The 19,894-nt window shown below is 43.0% G+C and overlaps 1 protein-coding gene across 1 annotated transcript in view; it reads left to right on the top strand.

Annotated features, from left to right (window-relative positions):
- Positions 1-969: 969 nt before the first annotated feature.
- Positions 970-19,894, top strand: part of LOC103238978 (putative tetratricopeptide repeat protein 41) — a 71,404-nt gene continuing 52,479 nt past the window's right edge. The window contains exons 1-3 of the mRNA XM_037996617.2: positions 970-2,478; positions 6,061-6,241; positions 11,180-11,403. Coding sequence (XP_037852545.2) covers positions 1,659-2,478; positions 6,061-6,241; positions 11,180-11,403 — 1,225 coding nt within the window. The 5' untranslated portion in view covers positions 970-1,658. The remainder of the gene's footprint in view (positions 2,479-6,060; positions 6,242-11,179; positions 11,404-19,894) is intronic.

The following is a 19,894-nucleotide window of genomic DNA, read 5'->3' as shown; positions in this document are numbered from 1 at the left end:
CATGTGCCACCTCACCCAGCTAATTTTGTATTTTTCGTAGAGATGGGTTTCACCATGTTGGCCAGGCTGGTCTCAAACTCCTGGGATTCTAGGTGTGAGCCACCATGCCCGGCCCTCCACTAGCTTTTTTTAACCTATTATTCATAGCTATTTAAAATTTATCTGAAGTTTCCATTATTTGACACATCTCTGAGTGTGGTTCTGTTTATATATCTATTGATAAAGGATTGGTAGTGAGTAAAATAGGAATGACCTTTGTCACAGGGGAATAGGAGAAGGTAGAATCTGCAAGGGCCAGTAATCTATCTTGAGCCTTCTACATGGCTGGTGAGGTATCTATTGATGAAACTCCCCTAGTGTCTATTCTGCCATCTTTCAGAATTTTTTTTTTTTTTTGTAAAATAGTGTGAGATTGTAGTTTAAATTACTCTTTTCTAAATTGCCACTTATTTATTACAGTATTGCTTATTGCATAGGTGTTTCCCACCCACCAATTTTATAGTGTCTGCCTGACCTAGGGTCTTATCTTTATACTATGGTGGCATCATACTGTATGTGTTCTGGAGTAACACTGACCCACGTTTAGATCCTGGCTCTCCACTTCCTAGCTAACTGACTTTGGATGTCCTGTTTATCCTGTCTGCACTTGTGTTTCTTCATTCATAAAGTAGAGTCGTAATCCTGGCTATCACAGGACTGTCAGAACAATACCATACAAAGGGTTAACACTTTTTAAAAAGGTACTGCATTGTTATATTGTGGTTAGGTGATCCTGATGAAAAATTGCTCTATAATGTGATATGTTTTTCCACAACTAAAAGCAATAAACATAACCAAAGAAGAGCATATTTGGCATGGAAAAGAGTTGTACCAAGAAAAACCTCATACAACTAGGTTGTTACCATTTTTTTTTTTTTTTCTGAGCTCTTGCAAGCATAGCTATGACATTGTTGGAGGGTGTATGTTTTTCCATTAGCTCAGTGGAATTTAATTCATGGAGATGAGTGGAATGTTGTATGAGCCTGTACTATATAAGACTAAGAAAATTCCCTGAACTTTCCCAGGTTCTTAGATCCAGACTTCCTTGCCTCTCAGCTGCCAGCTGCTTTCAGTCCAGGGTCTTTGTTCCTCCTGTCCTAACTTCATCTTCAGACCTGCTTTCATTCTTGCTTCTGGTCACAGTCATAGGTCTTCCTTGGCTTGTTCTGCTCTTAAGGACATTGAGCTCCTTTTCTGGTTTGTTTTCTTTTTCACACTATCAGCAAGTGCCCTTGTATAACTTCCAAATTCATAGGGGACTGAAGTAGCAGCTGGCCGCAGGGACACTGAGAAGGTAGACTGGGAGGCTGGGGGAAAGAGGGGGAGGCCTCTGGCCTGTGCCCACTTGCCTTCTGGTTCAGCAAAAGCTTTGGAAGTACAGGGGAGACATGCACTGCCTATAATCCTAAAATGAATGTTTTTTTTCTTTTTCAGTCCTAACTTAAACTGGATTTTTTTCAACTCTGGTCTGTCCCTTGGTTGGCATCTCTCACCTTCCAATACTGATAAGAAACAATTTTCAAGAAAGATTTCCACCTATTCATAGCAAACATAATTGGGAGGAAGATTAGAAGCAGTGGGGGTTGGTGGCTGTGCTAGGATGAAAATTGTGATATTTTATGCATAGTGTTGTCTCCAAGCAAAGAGAAATGAGCCAGAAGACAAATGAGAATGTACAAAGGTATACCCAATTCCTTCAAAAGCCCCAGAAACCCATTCAGCCTTACATCTGCTCGACTCTGAATGATTTTCAAGAAGAGAGAGACTTTTTGGCAAACAACATCTTCCCTCAGCTTAATGAACTCTGCAATTCCCGGGGCACATATTTCAAAGCCGTGGACCTGAGTTGGTCAGAATTAAAGGCCCTAAAATCCTTACCTACCCACCTGTTTAGACAGTATTCTTGTCTTCGCTCCCAACATCTGAAGCTCTGCCTTGACTATGTGAACAGCTGCTTTCCCTTTTTCATCTGCATGCTGGGTCAGACGTATGGAGACTTCCTCCCCAACTACTCACATTTCATGACCTCCAAAGTGACTCGCTTGTCAAGCTTATCCAAAGTAGAACAGAATCTCTATGTTGCTGCAAAAAACGGTTATCCTTGGGTTCTGGAGAACCCCAACTGCAGTCTGACGGAGTTTGAGATAATCCAAGCAGCATTTCTGAATGAATCTCAATTTCAGTATTTTTACTTTAGGACTGGAACCACACTGCTGAAGGCTTCAGATGATGAGGAAAAGGGAGAGAGGCTGCCCTTGAGTTCTTCAACGAACGAAGAGGAAAAATTGAGGATTGGAAAGCTTAAGGCCAAGATTATTAGTAAAGGGCTCCCTGTGAGATTTTATAGTGATCTCCACGAGTTGGGTGAGCTGGTTTTCAAGGACTGGTCAGTTGTGATAGAAAAACTTCATCCAGCCACTTTAATGATTGAAAATATAGGTTAGTAAATATAGAGATAACTAAGTCCATTATCAACATAAAGGTAATATTTTTATAGGTCTTCCTTGTGAAAGGAATTTTTAAATGATTGCAAATATTTCTTAAGCATTTAAAAATTATTATTGTGTTCTTGTGACGTATATTTCTCCACTTTGAAGATTTTTGCAGCTGAAAATAAGAGCAAGTAATCAGTCAGTCATGGAAGATTGTTTAGGGGGTCAAGGAGCTCAGAGAATACCCAAAGTATCTGGCATTTAACAAGTGACTCTAGAGCAGTGGTTCTCAACCAGGGCCGATTTTGCTCCCTCAAGGGACATTTGGCCATGTCTGAAAACACTTCTGGTTGTCACAATTGGGGGAGAGGTACTAGCATCTAATGGGGAGAGGCCAGCGATACTGACAAGCATCCTATAGTGCACAGGATGGCCCCCATAACAAAGAATTACCCAAAATTCAGAAATACTGAGCTAAGAGGAAGAGAATCAACTTTTATTAATTTTCTGGTGCTTTGGTTATGTTATTACATTTAATCTTCAAGGTTTAACCCTGCAAGGTAGGTGTTATATTATAATTCTGATTCTGCCGATGAGCAAATGAAAGCTGCTGTGTAGCAGTGAAATGGCTTACCAATGTCACATAACTAGTGAGGGACCAATCCAAGATTTGAACTCAGGTCCCTCCGACTCTAAAATCTATGCCTGCTCTTTTTCACCTCTTTTATTAGAATGTGACTCATGGATTGGCAGCCTCAGCATCACCTAATAGCTTGTTAGAAAGGTAGAATCTTGAGCTCCATTCCAGGTCAACTGAATTAAAATTTGCAGTTTAACAAGATGACTAGGAGCTTCACATGTACATTAAAGTTTGAGAAGCATTGCCTGACCTTATATTGCCTCTGAATGAAATGATTACCATTATTTTTGGAAATAGTGTCCCGTGGACATGTACCAGATTAAAAAGGGAAAAGTCTGTCAACTAGACACACTTCAAGAGGGATCTGTGATGAATATATGAAAAATAGGCTATATGAAAATTATGTGAAATTGAATGAAAAATAGAATGTTTGTATGCCTATGTGTGTCCTGGGGGTAGGCAGATGGCCTGTATCTTTGATTAGATTCTCAAAAGGCTTTAATGACCCCAAAAGATTATGATTTACTGATGAAAGGGCCCAATTAACATGGGGATGGAAAATGGTGGCAGATGGTACATTCTCAAATGCTTTCAGGGACCAGGCACACAATAGTCCTTGTAATGTGATAGGGAGCAGATGGATCTGTACTGAACAGGAGAGTCATTTGAATTCAGTGTGGGTGGTGGTGGTGAAGACAAACCTCTGCAGGCTACACAAAACTGCCTGGAAGCCAAATCACCTGGACCCTGGAAAAAGAACATTGTATCAGTCCCAACTCTTTTGGTTGCAAGTGACTCAAACTGATTTTAACGAAGAAGGAATTTATTAGCTTATATAACTAAAAAGCCCAGGATTAAGTCTGATTCAGCTCAGGCTTCATTCAGTTGCTCAAATGATGGTACCAGACCCTCGTCTCTGACTGCTTCTCAACCTGGCCCTGCTGTCCTGATGTTAGCTCAGCTCCTTGGCTTCTCTATCATGAAGGAAGAGGAAGATGGGCCATAGCAGCTCCAGGTTCAAGTCCAGCAGAAATGGCTCAAAGTCCTAGCATTCCTAACATTGAGTCTTTCTGGCCCTGGTTAGCCCGACTTGGGCCATATACTTGCATTTGATTCAATCACTGGCTACCAAGGGAATGTGATGCTCTGATTGGCTAATCCTGGGTCACAAGCCACCTCTGGAGCTGGAAGTGGAGTTAGCCTCCTTGGACTAATGTGAACTGGGAGTTGGGATGGGTGGATCCCCTATGATAATCTAGGGCTGTTACTGAAATTAGGGTAGGGTGGTTGGATGTTGAGCAGCTAAAAAGAACCCACATATTTATGACAGGCTTGGGGTTTTAGAATCTGACAGACAGGTCATTGGATCCTGTATTTTTCCACTCCTAGCTATGTGACCTTGAGTGCATTACATAGTATTGGTAAACCATAGTTTTTTCTTCTGTAAAATGATTAACATTAACCACTTTAAGAGTAATTATGTAAACCAGTAAAAACAGCACTGTACACATATCAGGCACAGAGTTAATAACTAGTGAGAATGAATAATAACAAATGGGTTCAATAAGAATATATACATTTGGTTAAAGTCAGAAATGTGGTTAATATTAATATTCTTTTACTAATCTCAACCTAAACTGCATCTATTGATTAATATTCACTAATGTGTTCAAGAATATAGCCTTTCTGTGTTTTGGAGTTAAGGTCATATTATTTCTCCATAGTATTCTCCTTAGTCTTTGATTTTGGATATTACTGAAAGGTTAGCTTGTTTTAGACGTATTCTTGAATGTATATATGTGGTCTAAATGTCTGAATTAGAAGGCATGGAATGGATGGATTATTTTAAAAATAATCCTTCCTTCCTTTAGAAGGAAGTCTTAAATTCTTTATCTTTTGGATCTTCAATGCTCTTTAATCACCTAGGTAGCTCCAAAATCTCATAGTCCACAGTTAGGGTAGTGATAGGCCATTTGGGCAGCTGGTAGTTATTGTAAGACAATGTAGAACTATTAGTTTACACTCTTGACCCTGAAGATCCCTGAGACTATTGGATGAGGCTCAGGGTTAGTGCAAGAGGACTGTTAGACTGTGAGGTCATCCAAATTCTGTCTAAGATCTTGAAACTTGAAGCTAACCTTGGACAGCCTGTGGATCCTCTCGGTCTATTCTGGTCCTGTCTGAGCCGTGGGGCAGCCCTGTTAACTATGAAGGTACAATGTGAGTGTTTTGGGAACTTATCAGACTAAACTATTTGGTGTTCCTTTTCCTGCATGTGTTGATAACAGCCTTTACTCCTAAAACAAACAAACATGGGGAATATGGGTGTCTCCAGAGACAGGAGGGCATTTTGGGAGCCCAGAACACCCTGACTTTTATTAGGCAATGAATTTAGAATTGCAGTAAATTAAAACTGGAAGAAACTTCAGAAATTATCCATTGTCTGGCCCCTCCCCCTTATTTTACCAGAGAGTTTTAAAAACTTGCCCAATGGCAGAGCTGCAGCTATACCCATGGTTGTTATCCTTATCAGGACATTTGTCCTAAAAATATACCCTACTCCCTCAACCTCTGTCATAGATAGACACACATACATACCTCACAAGACTGAATTAGATAACTTCCTACTTAGCTAACAGTTTGAAAAAATTACCTGCATTATATAGCAAGCCTAATTTTTTTGCCCTTGTCATTCTGAGGTCATGAAATAACTTGGAATCCTAAGTAGGATTCTGTGTACAAATAGCAGAAGAAAGGTTCAATTGTTTTCCTGTAGTTTTCTTTCGTTAGTATATTGAATGGGCTGTGAAATATGGAATATTTCACAAATAGAAAGAAGGTGATATAGATACAGAAAGACGCCTTCCTGGGCATTTGTAATAACACGTGGAATCGAAAATGTTAAACTACAAATCCAAGTTATTAAAACTTATCTTTTTTACTATCAAGACTACAAGCACAGCTTTGAACGTTTCTATCACGAAGAGTTTACTGAGAAGTGCAAGCAAATGTTTGTTATTTCCAAGGAGTCAGACAGGACCTTTGAAATCCTGGAAAAATTTGCCTTAAAGGATGTGGAACTTGATTTTAACAATGTGGCAGCAGGTTCCAGTTTAGATTCTGTCCCTAGGTAAGATGTTAAGAAATCCCAAGCTCAGGCAGAACAGCCTGACTTTGGTAAACGCAATCCCCCAAACTTGGAATGCCTTTTCTAACTTTCCCCATTCTACGCTCATCCCTTTGAGCAAGAGAGACCCCCTAAAAGCCACCCCAGGGTTAGAATTTTCTTATCAGATATCACTCTGCACTTGCAAAGCTTTTCTGGTATTTCACAGTTTCCTTCAGTGTCCTCAAGAAGATTACACACTTCCAGAGTTCAGGGAACCACCTTCTTTTTTCTCCCATACAACAAAGGTGGTCTAAGTAATTTTTGAGAATGGTGCAGTGACTTTAAAGAGAAGAAATTAGGCCAGGCGCGGTGGCTCATGCCTGTAATCCCAGCACTTTGGGAGGACGAGGCAGGCGAATCACGAAGTCAGCAGATTGAGACCATCCTGGCTAATATGATGAAACCCCGTCTCTACTAAAAATACACACAAAAAATTAGCCGGGCGTGGTGGCGGGCGCCTGTAGTCCCAGCTACTCAGGAGGCTGAGGTAGGAGAGTGGTGTGAACCCGGGAAGCGGAGCTTGTGGTGAGCCGAGATTGCACCACTGCACTCCAGCGAGGCTCCATCTCAAAAAAAAAAAAAAAAGAGAGAGAGAGAGAGAGAGAGAAGAAATTAGGAAATATGAATAATGCATCTGCATAGTATTGTGTAATTTATAAAGAGCTTCCACATATGTCATCCGCTCATTATTACATTCAGATATTCAGCTAGCACTTATGAAAATGATATGAACCATATTGTTGTTTGTGTTTGTGTGTAAAGAATCAGGTTATCTTGAGCTGGGCATGGTGGTGTATGCCTGTAATCCCAGCTAATCAGGAGGCTGAGGCGGAAGGATCCCTTGAGCCCAAGAGTTTGAGCCCAGCCTGGGTAACATAATGGGACTCCATCTCTAAACAGAAAAACAGGTTATCTTACTCAACATACACACTCCTTCATTGTTTTATCCAGTATCCTCTACAATAAAACCTCCATATCTTTCTCACCTTGGGTAGTGAAATACCGTGTTCACCATCTACAGGCATTAGGAAGCTGAGGCCAGCAGTGAGAGAGCTGGGGTTATCTGTGGTATCCCTCCCAGTCTCATCCCTGGAAGTGGGGAGGTTCTTAGGATAGCTTTATTTCTTCCATTCTCATTTTCCAGCTCTTACCTTGCATCTCGTGTGTCCTGTGAGAGACTTGTGCTTTGAAATAAAACTGCAGTGCTGGGATGGCTAAGGGCTGTTCTTCACCGTTGCTGCCCCAGGTTCAGAACCTACTGGTTTACTTCACTCAGGGACAGGGCTATCAACACTTTTGTGGTTCTGGGAACCCGTGCCAAGAGGAAGATAATTTATTCAGTTGATACAACATGGTGCTCAGTCAGTATTTTCAGACCACAGGAGAAACATGTAGGTCATGTGTTAAGAATGTTACGTTTAAGTAGATAAATTCATAGGGACAGAAAGTTGATTATTGCCTGTTGGGGGAATTGGGTAGTGAAAGAAATGGAGAATGATTCTTAGTGAGTGCAGAGTTTCTTTTTGGGGGTGCTGAAAATGTTCTGGAATTAGATAGCAGTGATGCTTGTACAACCTTGTGAATATATTGAAAACCATGGAAGAGTACACTTTAAAATGGTGAATTTTTTAGTATGTGAATTATTTCTCACTTAGGTTATAATTTTAAGTGTTTCAGAGTGGATGAGAAATGTAATAAATGTTATTACAATTGAACAACTCAAATTATTGTGCTCAGTAAAAATATAACAAATAAGCCCTTTTATAATTAGATACATGAAAACATTCAGGGCTTTGTTTGATTTGCCATTTGGAAACAGTGCTCTGTAACTTAAGTTCCTGAATAGCATGTATAGGTCAACAGAAAAGGAAAGTTCTTTTCAGGTTTCAAAGCATTGTCTTAATAAACAACTATATAGATCAATAGAATACTTTTTTTTTTTGCTCATTTCGAAAGGAACCACAGATTGCTTTGCAAAATGAAATGTTCTTTTTGTTCTTGAGAATAAATTAAGACCCTACCCCTGATTATGTGGGTGTCTCATATTGCATTTTTCCTTCATTTATTTTACCTGCTAGATACAAGAACTGTTCTAGACATGGGATATGGCAGTGAACAGAAGAGACATAAATTTCTGCCTCCACAGAGCTTGCATTGTGGAGACAGACATGATAACTGTGTGAAATATGTAGTATTCGCGAGATGCCTTCAAGTACTGTGGAGGAAAAGGAAACACTGGAAGGAATTAGGCCATCTGGTAGGGTGAGGGAAGCCCTCATTGAGATGGTGACGTTAGGGTAACTACCAGAAATAGGTGAGGGAGAAAGCTATGCTCAGATGTGTTGGAAGAGCATTCCAGACAGAAGTCATAGCAAATGTGGAGGCCCTGAGGCTCGAGAAATAGCAAAGAAGCCAGGCGGCTGGAAGAAAGTCAGAGCTGTAGGGTTGGTGGTAGAGGATGAGGTTGGAGATGCAATGGATGACGGGGAGGATGTGGATCTTGTTTGGTCTTACAGGTCTTTTGTAAGGAATTGGGCTTTTACTGTACTACTTTTGAGCGGAGCAATAACCTACTTACATGACTCTTTTTTTTTTTTGAGACAGGGTCTTGCTCTGTCTCTCGGTCCAGAGTGCAGTGGCACAATCCTAGCTCACTGCAGCCTCAAACTCCTGGGCTCAAGGGACCCTCCCACCTCAGACTCCCCAGCAGCTGGGACTACAGGTGCATGCCACCATGCCTGGCTAAATTGTAAAAAAAATTTTTTTTAGAGAGAAGTTATGTTGCCCAGTCTGCTCTCAAACTCCTGGGATCAAGCAATTCTTCTGTCTTGGCCTCCCAAAGTGCTGGGATGACAGGCATGAGCTACCATGCCTGGCCTCTATGACATATTTTGATGGACTCACACTGTTTGGTTGAGACTGAAAGAGAGCAAAGGTGGAACTAGGGCACAAAATCAAACCTGACCATTCAGATTTGCTGGTGAAATCATTTCAGCAATAAGGCATTGATTCCAAACTCATATTAATGGAGATGGAATTATTATTTTATATTTATTTATTTATTTAGAGACAGAGTCTCGCTGTGTCACCCAGGCTGGAGTGCAGTGGCGCCATCTTGGCTCACTGAAAGCCCTGCCTCCCGGGTTTACGCAATTCTCCTGCCTCAGCCTCCCGAGTAGCTGGGACTACATGCGCCCGCCACCATGCCTGGCTAATTTTGTATTTTTAGTAGAGATGGGGTTTCACCATGTTAGCCAGGATGGTCTCGATCTCCTGACCTCGTGATCCGCCCGCCTCGGCCTCCCAAAGTGCTGGGATTACAGGCATGAGCCACTGTGCCCAGCCACAGAGATGGAATTCTTATGAAGCAACTTCTAATGACACTATTTTAGATTTTCTTTTAAAATGAATTTTCAGGCTGATTCTCTTCTTTGCTGAAGCTGAATGTCAGGTTTATTTATTTCATTCACTCACTGAACAAGTTATGGCCAGGTGTTGTGCAAGTCACTAAATATTCAACGGTGAATAAGGTGAGCCTGGAAACTGTCCTCCTTATGGAACTTACATCAGTGAAAAGTCACTAGACACATATTTATTGAATCATAACTGTGTAAGGCACAAGGCAAGAGTGAATTTCATGGACCTGACAATACTCTGCATATTCAGAAGCTTTTCAGTGAAAAAGCTACAAAACAAGTTGTGTTATGCTCCTGGCAGTTCATAGAAATCATATTCATACAGTATTATCAGAGAAGACTCTCAGTGAGTCACTAACAATGATAGTAATTTAGTTGATTTCTAATTTGGTAGTCATCAGGATTGATGGGAATTTTTGGCATATGAGTGCTTCCCTCCCCTCCTGTCCTCTCCCCTCCTCTCCCTCCTCCCCTCCCATTCCCTTCCCCCTCCCCTCCCCTTCCCTTCCTTCCCCTCCCCCTCCCTCCCTCCTTCCTTCCTTTCTCTTTCTTCTTTTTTCTTTCTTTCTATCTTTCTTTCTTGCTTGCTTGCTTGCTTGCTTTCTGGCTTGCTTTCTGGCTTTTTCTTTCTCTCTTTCTTTCTTTTTCTTTCTCTTTCTTTTCCTTTCTTTCCTTTCTTCTCCCTTCCTTCCTTCCTTCCTTCCTTCCTTCCTTCCTTCCTTCCTTCCTTCCTTCCTTCTCTCCCTCCCTCCCTCCCTCCCTTCTTGTCTTCCAACAGAGTCTTCCTCTGTTGCCCAGGCTGGAATACAGTGGCATGATCTTGGCTCACTGCAACCTCCACCTCCCGGATTCAAGCAATTCTCCTGCCTCTGCCTCCCAAGTGGCTGGGATTACAGGCACACACCACCATACCCAGCTAATTTTTCTATTTTTAGTAGAGACAGGGTTTCACCATGTTGGCCAGGGTGGTCTTGAACTCCTGATTTCAAGTGATCTGCCCACCTCGGCCTCCCAAAGTGCCAGGATGACAGGCATGAGCTGCTGCACCTGGCAGTGCTTCAATTTCTGATGCTTTTCCAATATGATGTTACACAAAGGACCAGCCTGGTGATGGTGTTGATAACCCAAGGGAGGAGGAGCAGGCCAGATGCAAGGGCAGTGGACTAATGTGGTCGTTTCCCTCCCCAGGCCTTGGGACATTTATGTAACCCTGGTTCTTATCGGACAGACCTAGGATTTGTCTAGCTGGAAGGGCCTTCCAAGGTTGCTGTCTCTATTCTTCTAGTTTTACATGGGACAAAGCTAAAGCCCAGAGGGTGAATGACTTCTTTGAAGCCGGCTGAGGCCAAAATTGAAACTAGAACTTTATCTTTTAGAAGGAAAATGTATGCAGGAAAATTTTCTTTTGCTTCCTTCCTCTCTCTTTCGCTCCTTCCCTGCTTTCCTTCCTTGGTAAATATTCTTTACATTTTATTACCCTTTTATTTTTCAGAATAAATCCTATTCCAACTTACAAGTCTATTTTGCTCTTGTCTGGAGAACATGGTTGTGGGAAGTCCACTCTGATTGCCAACTGGGTTAATTACTTCAAAAAGAAACATCCGAGCATGTTGTTGATTCCTCATTTTGTGGGCAGCACCTGTGAAAGCAGCGACATCATGTCTGTGATCCATTACTTCATCACAGAATTACAGTACAGAAACTACGGTAAGAGAGTCAGATTTACCATTCATTCAGGACATGTCAGGGGAGTTAGAAATGGGTGGCTCTCTCTTCTGCTCATGTGGCTGTTGTTCCCTTGCTCTGATCTAAACCCTGTATTGCCTCCCACATCTACCCACCTCTTCCCTCACAGAGCTAAGCTTCCTTCCTGCCTGCCTCCTTCCTTCCTTCCTTATTCCTTCCTTATTCCTTCCTTCCTTCCTTCCTCCCTCCCTCCTTCCTTCCTTCTTCCCTTCCCTCCTTCCTTCCTCCCTTCCTTCCCTCCTTCCTTCCTCCCTCCCTCCTTCCCTACCCTTCCCCTTCCTTCCTTCCTTCCTTCTTTCCTTTCTCCCTCCCTCTGTCCCCTCCCTCCCTTCCTTCCTTCCTTCTTTCTTTCTTTTCTTCCCTCCCTTTCTTCTTTCCTCTCTCCCTCCCTTCCTTCTCCCCTTCCTCCCTTCCTCCCTCTCTCTCCTTCCATCCCTTTCTTCTTCCCTCTCTCTCTCCATCCCTTTCTTCTTCCCTCTCTCCCTCCCTTCCTTCTCCCCTTCCTCCCTTCCTCCCTCTCCCTCCCTCTCCCTCCCTCCATTCCTTTCCTTCTCCCCTTCCTCCCTTCCTCCCTCTCTCTCCTTCCATCCCTTTCTTCTTCCCTCTCTCTCTCCATCCCTTTCTTCTTCCCTCTCTCCCTCCCTTCCTTCTCCCCTTCCTCCCTTCCTCCCTCTCCCTCCCTCTCCCTCCCTCCATTCCTTTCCTTCTCCCCTTCCTCCCTTCCTCCCTCTCCCTCCCTCCATTCCCTTTCTTCTTCCCTCTCTCTCTCCATCCCTTTCTTCTTCCCTCTCTCCCTCCCTTCCTTTTCCCCTTCCTCCCTTCCTTCCTTTCCCTCCCTCCATCCCTTTCTTCTTCCCTCTCTCCCTCCCTTCCTTCTCCCCTTCCTCCCTTCCTCCCTCTCCCTCCCTCCATTCCCTTTCTTCTTCCCTCTCTCCCTCGCTTCCTTCTCCCCTTCCTCCCTTCCTTTCCCTCCCTCCATCCCTTTCTTCTTCCCTCTCTCCCTCCCTTCCTTCTCCCCTTCCTCCCTTCCTCCCTCTCCCTCCCTCCCTCTTCGCCCCCATCCCCCTCTTCCTCTCTCTTTTTTCTCTCTTTCACCAAACATTACTTGAGTGCCTTTCTGTGCCAGGGCACTATTCTAGGCAGTGGGGATACAACAGTGAACAAAATGGACACCAGTTTTTACCTCATGGAGTTTTCATGTTATTAGGGGAGGGAGGAGGACAAAGAATTAACTGTCACTAAATAAGAGACTGTTCAATAATGGTGAGTTCTATGAAGAAACCCAAAGCAGAGAAAGAGGTAGGCAGGATGTGTAGGAACTGTTAGGATTTTAAATAGGGTATTCTGGGGAGTCTCACTGAGGAAGGGACATTTAAATACATCACTGAAAGAGAGGAGGGAGGGAACCAGGTGGGTGTCTCGGGAACAGCACTGTTGGAGGAAGCAAGCGCCAGGCCATGGGTGGGACATGCCTCTCCACTACTGCTGCCCTACTCAATTAAATAACCATGTATTGAGCAGGTTCATTCTCTTATTTATTCACTCATGCATTACAGAATATTTATTGGTTGCCTGTTCTGTGCCAGACACTCTTCCCAGTTCTGGGAATAGAGAAGTAAGTCAGGCAAATAAGGTCATAGCCCCCATAGATATTACATCCTAGTTGACAAAGGCAGATAACAAATAAATAGGAAACATGTCAAATAATTATCCGTGCCAGGCAGTGTGATGTGATAAGGTGCCAGGGTGGTTATTTGAGCCATCAGGGACTATGTCTCTGTCTTAATGGCAACTCTAGCTGCCATATCAACTGAATCCCATTTCAGTGGCTTCTCAAAGGGAAGCTTATTTCTTACTCATGTAACAGTGTGATATGGGGTCCCTAGTTAGGTAACAAGTCATTTTCCTCCATGTGGTGACTCGGAGACAGGTTTTCTTTCCATATTAAGGCTGTGTCATCCCCTGGGGCCTCAGAGCCCTCCACTTGTGTTAGGAGGAGGGGGAGAGAGGAAAAGCACACCTGTTCCTCAGAAGTCGCAGACTGGAAGGGACTCATAGCCACCTCCACACCCATTCTTTTGACAAGCACTTGGCCACTCTGGGCCCACAAGGCCACACAGGTAACTAAGCAGGGATAGAACACTAACCCTGCCCTGTGGAAGGGGGAGCATGGGCTTTTGTGGAACAGGTAGCCATTCTCTCTGCTACTTTCTCTGTGGAGATCTCATGAACATGAAGGTAGGCAGCCATGTGGAAACCAGGAGAAAGAATATTCCAGGTAAAGAAAGCAGCTCAGGTCATACAGCTCCTCAGCTGGAAAGCAAGTTGAATGACGTAGAAAGGGAAAGAGAGCCGGTGTGGCTGGGCGGCGATGGACTCCAGGAGGGGAAGGTAGGGCCGCTTTGGGTTTTGCAGGCGATAACATTAGGTTTGGATTCCATTAAGTGCAGTGGGAGGCCAGTGGAGGGTTTTAAGCAGGGCAATGACATGATTCTATTGATATTTTTAAAAGACCAAAATCAATCTGATGTGTGGAAAATGGGTGTAATGGGACAAGCATGAGGCATAGACCGGTGCTAGAGGCTACTGTAATAGTCTAAGCCAGAGTTGACAGTGGCTCAGAGAGGACAATAGCAGTGGAGGTGAAGGGTTTTGAGTGCAGTGAGGATTTGCTGATGAATTGAATGTGTGGGTTGGAGGAAAGGGAGGGATTGAGAACTCCTAGCTTTTGGCTTTAGGAAGCTACATGGGTGGTGAAGGCTGTTGTCTGAGATGGGACAGCATTGGTGGGGCGGTGGAGGGGAAGCAGGTTTTGAGGGAAATGGAATTCTGCTTTGGGCACGTGATATTTAAGTTGCCAGGTGTGTGCCAACGCATAATCACAAACGTGTGGGACCTGTATTGTGCCTGACTGTGCTAGGAGCAGCTGGGGAGTCTGACCACCTGCGTTCAAACCTTGTCTCATTACTTATTAGCCGTGTGAATCTAGGCGAGTATTTTAACCCTCTGAGGCTCAGTTTTCCTATTTGTAAAATGTGAATAATAGTAATTATTTTTAAAATGTGCCTTACAGATGGTTGACAAGATTAAGATAATGTATGAAAGACCAAGGCACTTAGTAAGTATTGGCATGTAGTAAGCATTGATAAATCTTAGCTATTACTGTTGTTAGGCGCCTGCTGTGTATTTCCACGTTTGTATGCGTCTGACTTTGCTTGCTTTTGGGAATTCATCTCTTGTCATGCAGGGACACGTACCCATGTGTATGTGGGTGCCCAGGGTGAGTTTTGATGGACATATCTTATCTCTGTACAAGGGTACAGGGATTTGAGTTTCTTTCTGTGCGTGTGGTGGGTGTCTGTGAATAAACAGAGGGAAGAACACGTGTGCATGAGGTCTTTATAGTTGCATTTCTCAGGGCATGTAAAATGGATAAAGTCAAAATCAGTAGAAGCAGGTGTGATGGTGTCTACGCAGCAACTAATCCTATTCTGGCACCTCCCAAAGGTGTTCAGTCTGGCCAGGCTGATGATGTAAACTCTGTGCTACACCCTCAATTACAATTTTATTCCCAAAGAGAATTGTTATTTTAATGAACGTGTTTTTGGGTGCAAAGAACTCCTAATAAAAAGTTGTTGTCTTTCAAAAAAACAGATTTTTAGGCTGACAACAGTACAATAAGCTCAGGAGCAGCCTATGAATACTCGACACTTTTTCTAACCCTGAGAGAACACCCCTCCTCATTAACAAGAGGAAGGGCTGGTCCTGGACTTGGCCCACAGTTCTGGCTTTGTCACTTACTAGCTGTGTGATCTTGGGCAGTTTACTTAAGCTCTCTGTTCCTCAATTTCTCATCTGTAAAATGAGGATGGGGTTCATAGTACTAACCTCATAAGGCTATGTGAGAATTAAAACATAATACAAAATTTAAAAAAAAACACTACGTTCAAAAAACCAAAAAAACATAATACAAAATACAAGTAAGGAATTTAAAGTAGTACATGGCACACAGCTGCAATTATTATTGTTGTTATTATTTTTGTTGTTATTATTGTTATTCCTTTCTGAGCTAGAGAAAGAAGCAGGGTGTGGGGGCTGCTAGGGGAAACAGACGTTCTTGTTCATTAGCTGAGTAGGGAGAGGAAGGATTGCAAAACAAGAGAGTTTGCAGCTGTCGCCTCTGCAGCCCAGACAGCCTGCAGGTGAACGGAGAAGGCTGGCCCCAGAGTCATTTATTGTGGCTGCCTTTGCTGAGACCTGGGTTCACCTGGGTGAGGTGGATGTGGGCAGGGGGGGAAGAGCTGCTGCTGTGAACACAGCCAGCCTGAGAGGCCAGGTGCTCGGAGCAGATTCAGCCTCTTTGCAGAGAGCATTTTTCTGCAGCCCGCCTCAGCTGTCTGAAGTTGCAGATCTTGTGTGGGCTGTGAGTCAGGGACCTTTTCTATCTGGGGCACCTAATCACACCCAGTGACACTCATATTTCTGCTCTTCTGTCCTCAATCCCTGCTTGCCAGGATAAAGGGATCTTGTAGATGGGAACTGCCTATAGCCAGCTCTACTGACTCCCACACCCTTTGCCTGCCCTGCAGGCAACTGGTGTCACAGAAGACATGCTTCACGGAAAGTCAGAGTAGTCACTGACTTTTTTCTTTCATTTTTGTCTATTGAGACAGGGTCTTGCTCTGTTATCCAGGCTAGAGTGCAGTGGTGTGATCACGGCTTATCACAACCTTGACCTCCTGGGCCCAAGTGATCTTCCTACCTCAGCCCTCCTGGTAGCTGGAACCTCAGGACTGTGCGACCATGCCTGGCTAATTTATTAATTTTTTGTGGAGACAGGGTCTTGCCATGTTGCCCAGGCTGGTCTTGAACTCTTGGGTTCAAGCAGTCCTCCAACCTCAGCTTCCCAAATTGCTGGGATTACAGATTTGAGCCACCATGCTCAGCATGGTCACTGATTTTCTTATTTGCATGTTTCCTCACCATGTGACCCCATGGAACCTGGGGGCAAGTTTGAATAAGTTCCATTTATTGAAGGCTTTCTATGTAGCAGTGCTAAGGGCTTTATCAGCGTCTCATTTAATTCTCTCAGTGGTCCACCCATAGAATTATCATCCCACATAGGAAGAATGGGGTTCAGAATGTCAGAGCCACACAGTTACGCAAGGACATGGCAGGGAGTGCAAAGTCGGGTCTCTGTTGGGATCGACGCCCCCAGTCCTCATCACTACACTGCCATTCCTCCTTGAGCCAGCAGAGGAAAATTTCCCTCCCGTGGATGCTTTTCATCAGCCTCTTCTCCCAGCATCGGGAAAGTCTCTGCTCAAGTTGGTGATGTGGAATGGACAGAAATCCTTGGCGGAGCTCGCCAAGCTTTTTGCCTTGGGCCCTGTTGACTTCCCAGCCTGGTCTGTTTCCCTTTGCCCCACAGGTTTGGTCTCCTTGGAGCACACCAGTCACTTCCATCCCTCCATGCCTTTGCCCATTCAGTTCTCTTCTCCTAAAATGCCCCTTCCCTTGTCTCAGGGCAGTGGAATCCTTCTCATCCTTTATGGCCCTATTCAAAGGTCACCTTCTTCATAAGAGGGGCTGATGGGTACCTCTGTCCCTCTGCCCTAACTTTGACCATGCAGCACAGGACCCCCAGTCCCACTACATCTTAGTTTACACAAGTGTCTCCCTTCAGGCCCTGTGAGCTTGCCTCCCTAGGTCCCTCGGGTGAATTATAAATGGTCCTGTGATCTGTTTGTCTCCCTGTGTAAGTTCTGTGAGTGCAGGGATCATATCTATTTTATTGGCTACTGTCATACCCAGTGCCTGACACAGACACAGAAGCTTCTCAATAAACCCGTGTTGAATGATGAGCGATAACACTGCTAAAAAGCACATGAGTTTGTCAATCCCTAGGTGGCTGTTTAAACATGTGAACTATTACCATTTAAATGAGGCAACTGGCCATTGTCATTTAGTAGAGACAGATTGTTCCTGCCAAAAATAAGGAGAAATGTTTAGAATCATTTTCCAATACTAGTAACGAAAAAATAATTATAATCACCAAAAATGTAGTTTTAAAACCAATCAACATATATATATTCCTTCATATACAAAAATATAAATCTATAAGCATCAGCCACAAGTATTTTTTTTTGCTTAGGATTAATTTTTGCTAATCATATTAGTGCTCTATGTTCTGTGATTGTCAGGTGGTATATACTTCCTGAGGTTCATTCACATTCACCTTGTGACTTATACTCTATGCCAATGTTGTGGAAGAGGCAGAGGATCCATACCTCTGTAGGCTCTCACAGGGGCTGTTGTGAGCCATCTACACTAAGAAATGTGGCCACACATGGCTTGAAAACAAACCATTAGAAAAAATAGTGTTTTAAAAGCTTCTGGTGATCTGTGTATTCACATTCACCTCTCTGGGCCTCAGTTTCCTCATCTACAAAATGAGGGGTCTGGACTAGGCTAGATGATTTCCAAGAACCCCTTCTGCTCTAAAATTCTGTCATTTAAGTCCTGAAATCTCAATGGTGTCCATACTTTTAAAGGTTTTTAAATACAAGCTCAAGGGATAAATCATCAAGCTGAATTTCTTTCTCTTCCTTTTCTTGAAAATCATTTTTCATTGTTTGACATAAGCTCAATCTCTATCTTTTCTGACACCTTCACTTTCTTAATGTCCCACATTCATAAAAAAAGTTTCAAGTCATTGATTTTATGATCATTTTGTGTTATAAAAATCTCTTTAAAAGTTAACACAACTCTACTATACTATAAGAAGATGAATATAGAGAAAGCAGCTTATTATAAAACAATGTGTATTTGAACATGTAAATGCTCAGACTTGAAGACATAGTGTCTCTGTATAGAAAATCGCCATGAAAGCAATAAGTTTCAATCTATAAATATAGGTTGATGTGGGTGTGTCGTATTAAAGACTCAAACATTGGCCGGGCATGGTGGCTCACGTCTGTAATCCCAGCACTTTGGGAGGCCGAGGCAGGCGGGATCATCTGAAGTTGGGAGTTTGAGACTAGCCTGGCCAACATGGTGAAACGCTGTCTCTACTAAAAATACAAAAAATTAGACAGGCTTGGTGGCGTGTACCTGTAATACCAGTTATTTGAGAGGCCAAGGCAGGAGAATCGCTTGAACCTGGGAGGCAGAGGTTGCAGTGAGCCAAGATCATGCCGCTGTACTCCAGCCTGGGCGACAGAGTGATACTCTATCTCAAAAAAAAAAAAAAAAAAAAAAAAAAAAAAGACTCAAATGTCATAGGTAATATTGCTATTGGGTGGTGATTTTCTGAAATGGTGACTAAATCTTGGTGTCATTTTAGACAAAGCAATGTATAATCTTCCATCAATTTATGTGGTGTTACATTCTAGAAAATTCAATGTGTTTTAAAACCATACAAAAAATACTTTGCGTTCATATGTAAAATGGAGTTGGTTTCTAGGTTAGGTCATTATCAATTTTTTTCCCCCTTACGTGATTGTCGAAATATCTGAAAGTCAGGTAGACCTGGGGACAAAGCTTCATTGGGTATGACTGTCCTGTGTTGTAGGATGTCTCAAAACCCTGGAACCTCTCCTGTTAAGAACCACTGCTCTCTAAGCAATGTCCTATTTTTCAAGTGTTCATGGCGCCTTCCTATGTCCCAGCCTTTGGCGATGCTGTCTTGATGATATGCCCTTCTTCTCATCTCTGCCTGTGCACCCTTAAAGGCTTATTTGAAGTGTCTTCCACATGGAGCTTTTCTTTATTGTGATGGTTCTACATCAAGCTTCAGTAACCTTCAGACTCATATTCTGCCTTGAAATGTAGCTATTTGTATACAGAATCAATTTCCACTTCCTTTAGATGGTTGACTTCATATATGAATCATTTTATCTCCTCTCGGCATCTAGCATGGAACCGTCACATAATAGGCAACTGACAAATATTTGCTAAACATAATGACTCTCAACGATTCTAACAAAATCTTAATGCATCTGAGAGGCCTAATCCGTTAAAGCTTCTACATGTGACTCAATTTTCCAGACCTCAACATGCTTAAATTTCTGTAGAAAATATCGCTTTTGAAAAATAAAAGCAAGACGGAAGTTGCAGTAAAATGTTCTTAGAGTATTAGGTAGTCAATTACAACTTGGGGTTGCTGCTACTAGGTCACTTTATCACAGTCTGAAAGTCAAACATCTCTAATGACTTCCTTTGCCTTTTGGGGGTTCATAGCTTAGTTCTTCCTAAGATCATATACTTTCCAGAGTCCAAAGTCTAGGGTCCAATAGTGTGGGTAGAGTTTAGGATTGTTTCTGTTAAGTTTAAGATGGGCTAGGTCCAAGGAGAGGAGACAGTGGGTGGGAGCTTCTGTATTTGAGCATTACTGGAAGAGCCCAGGGCAGTGGCTGTGACCCTAAGCACGCACCCAATGTTAAGGAGTGTC

Source organism: Chlorocebus sabaeus, chromosome 11 (assembly GCF_047675955.1).
Source record: "Chlorocebus sabaeus isolate Y175 chromosome 11, mChlSab1.0.hap1, whole genome shotgun sequence".
NCBI lineage: Eukaryota > Metazoa > Chordata > Mammalia > Primates > Cercopithecidae > Chlorocebus > Chlorocebus sabaeus.
Note: the sequence above shows the minus strand (reverse complement) of the source record. Positions and strands in the feature narration are given on the sequence as shown.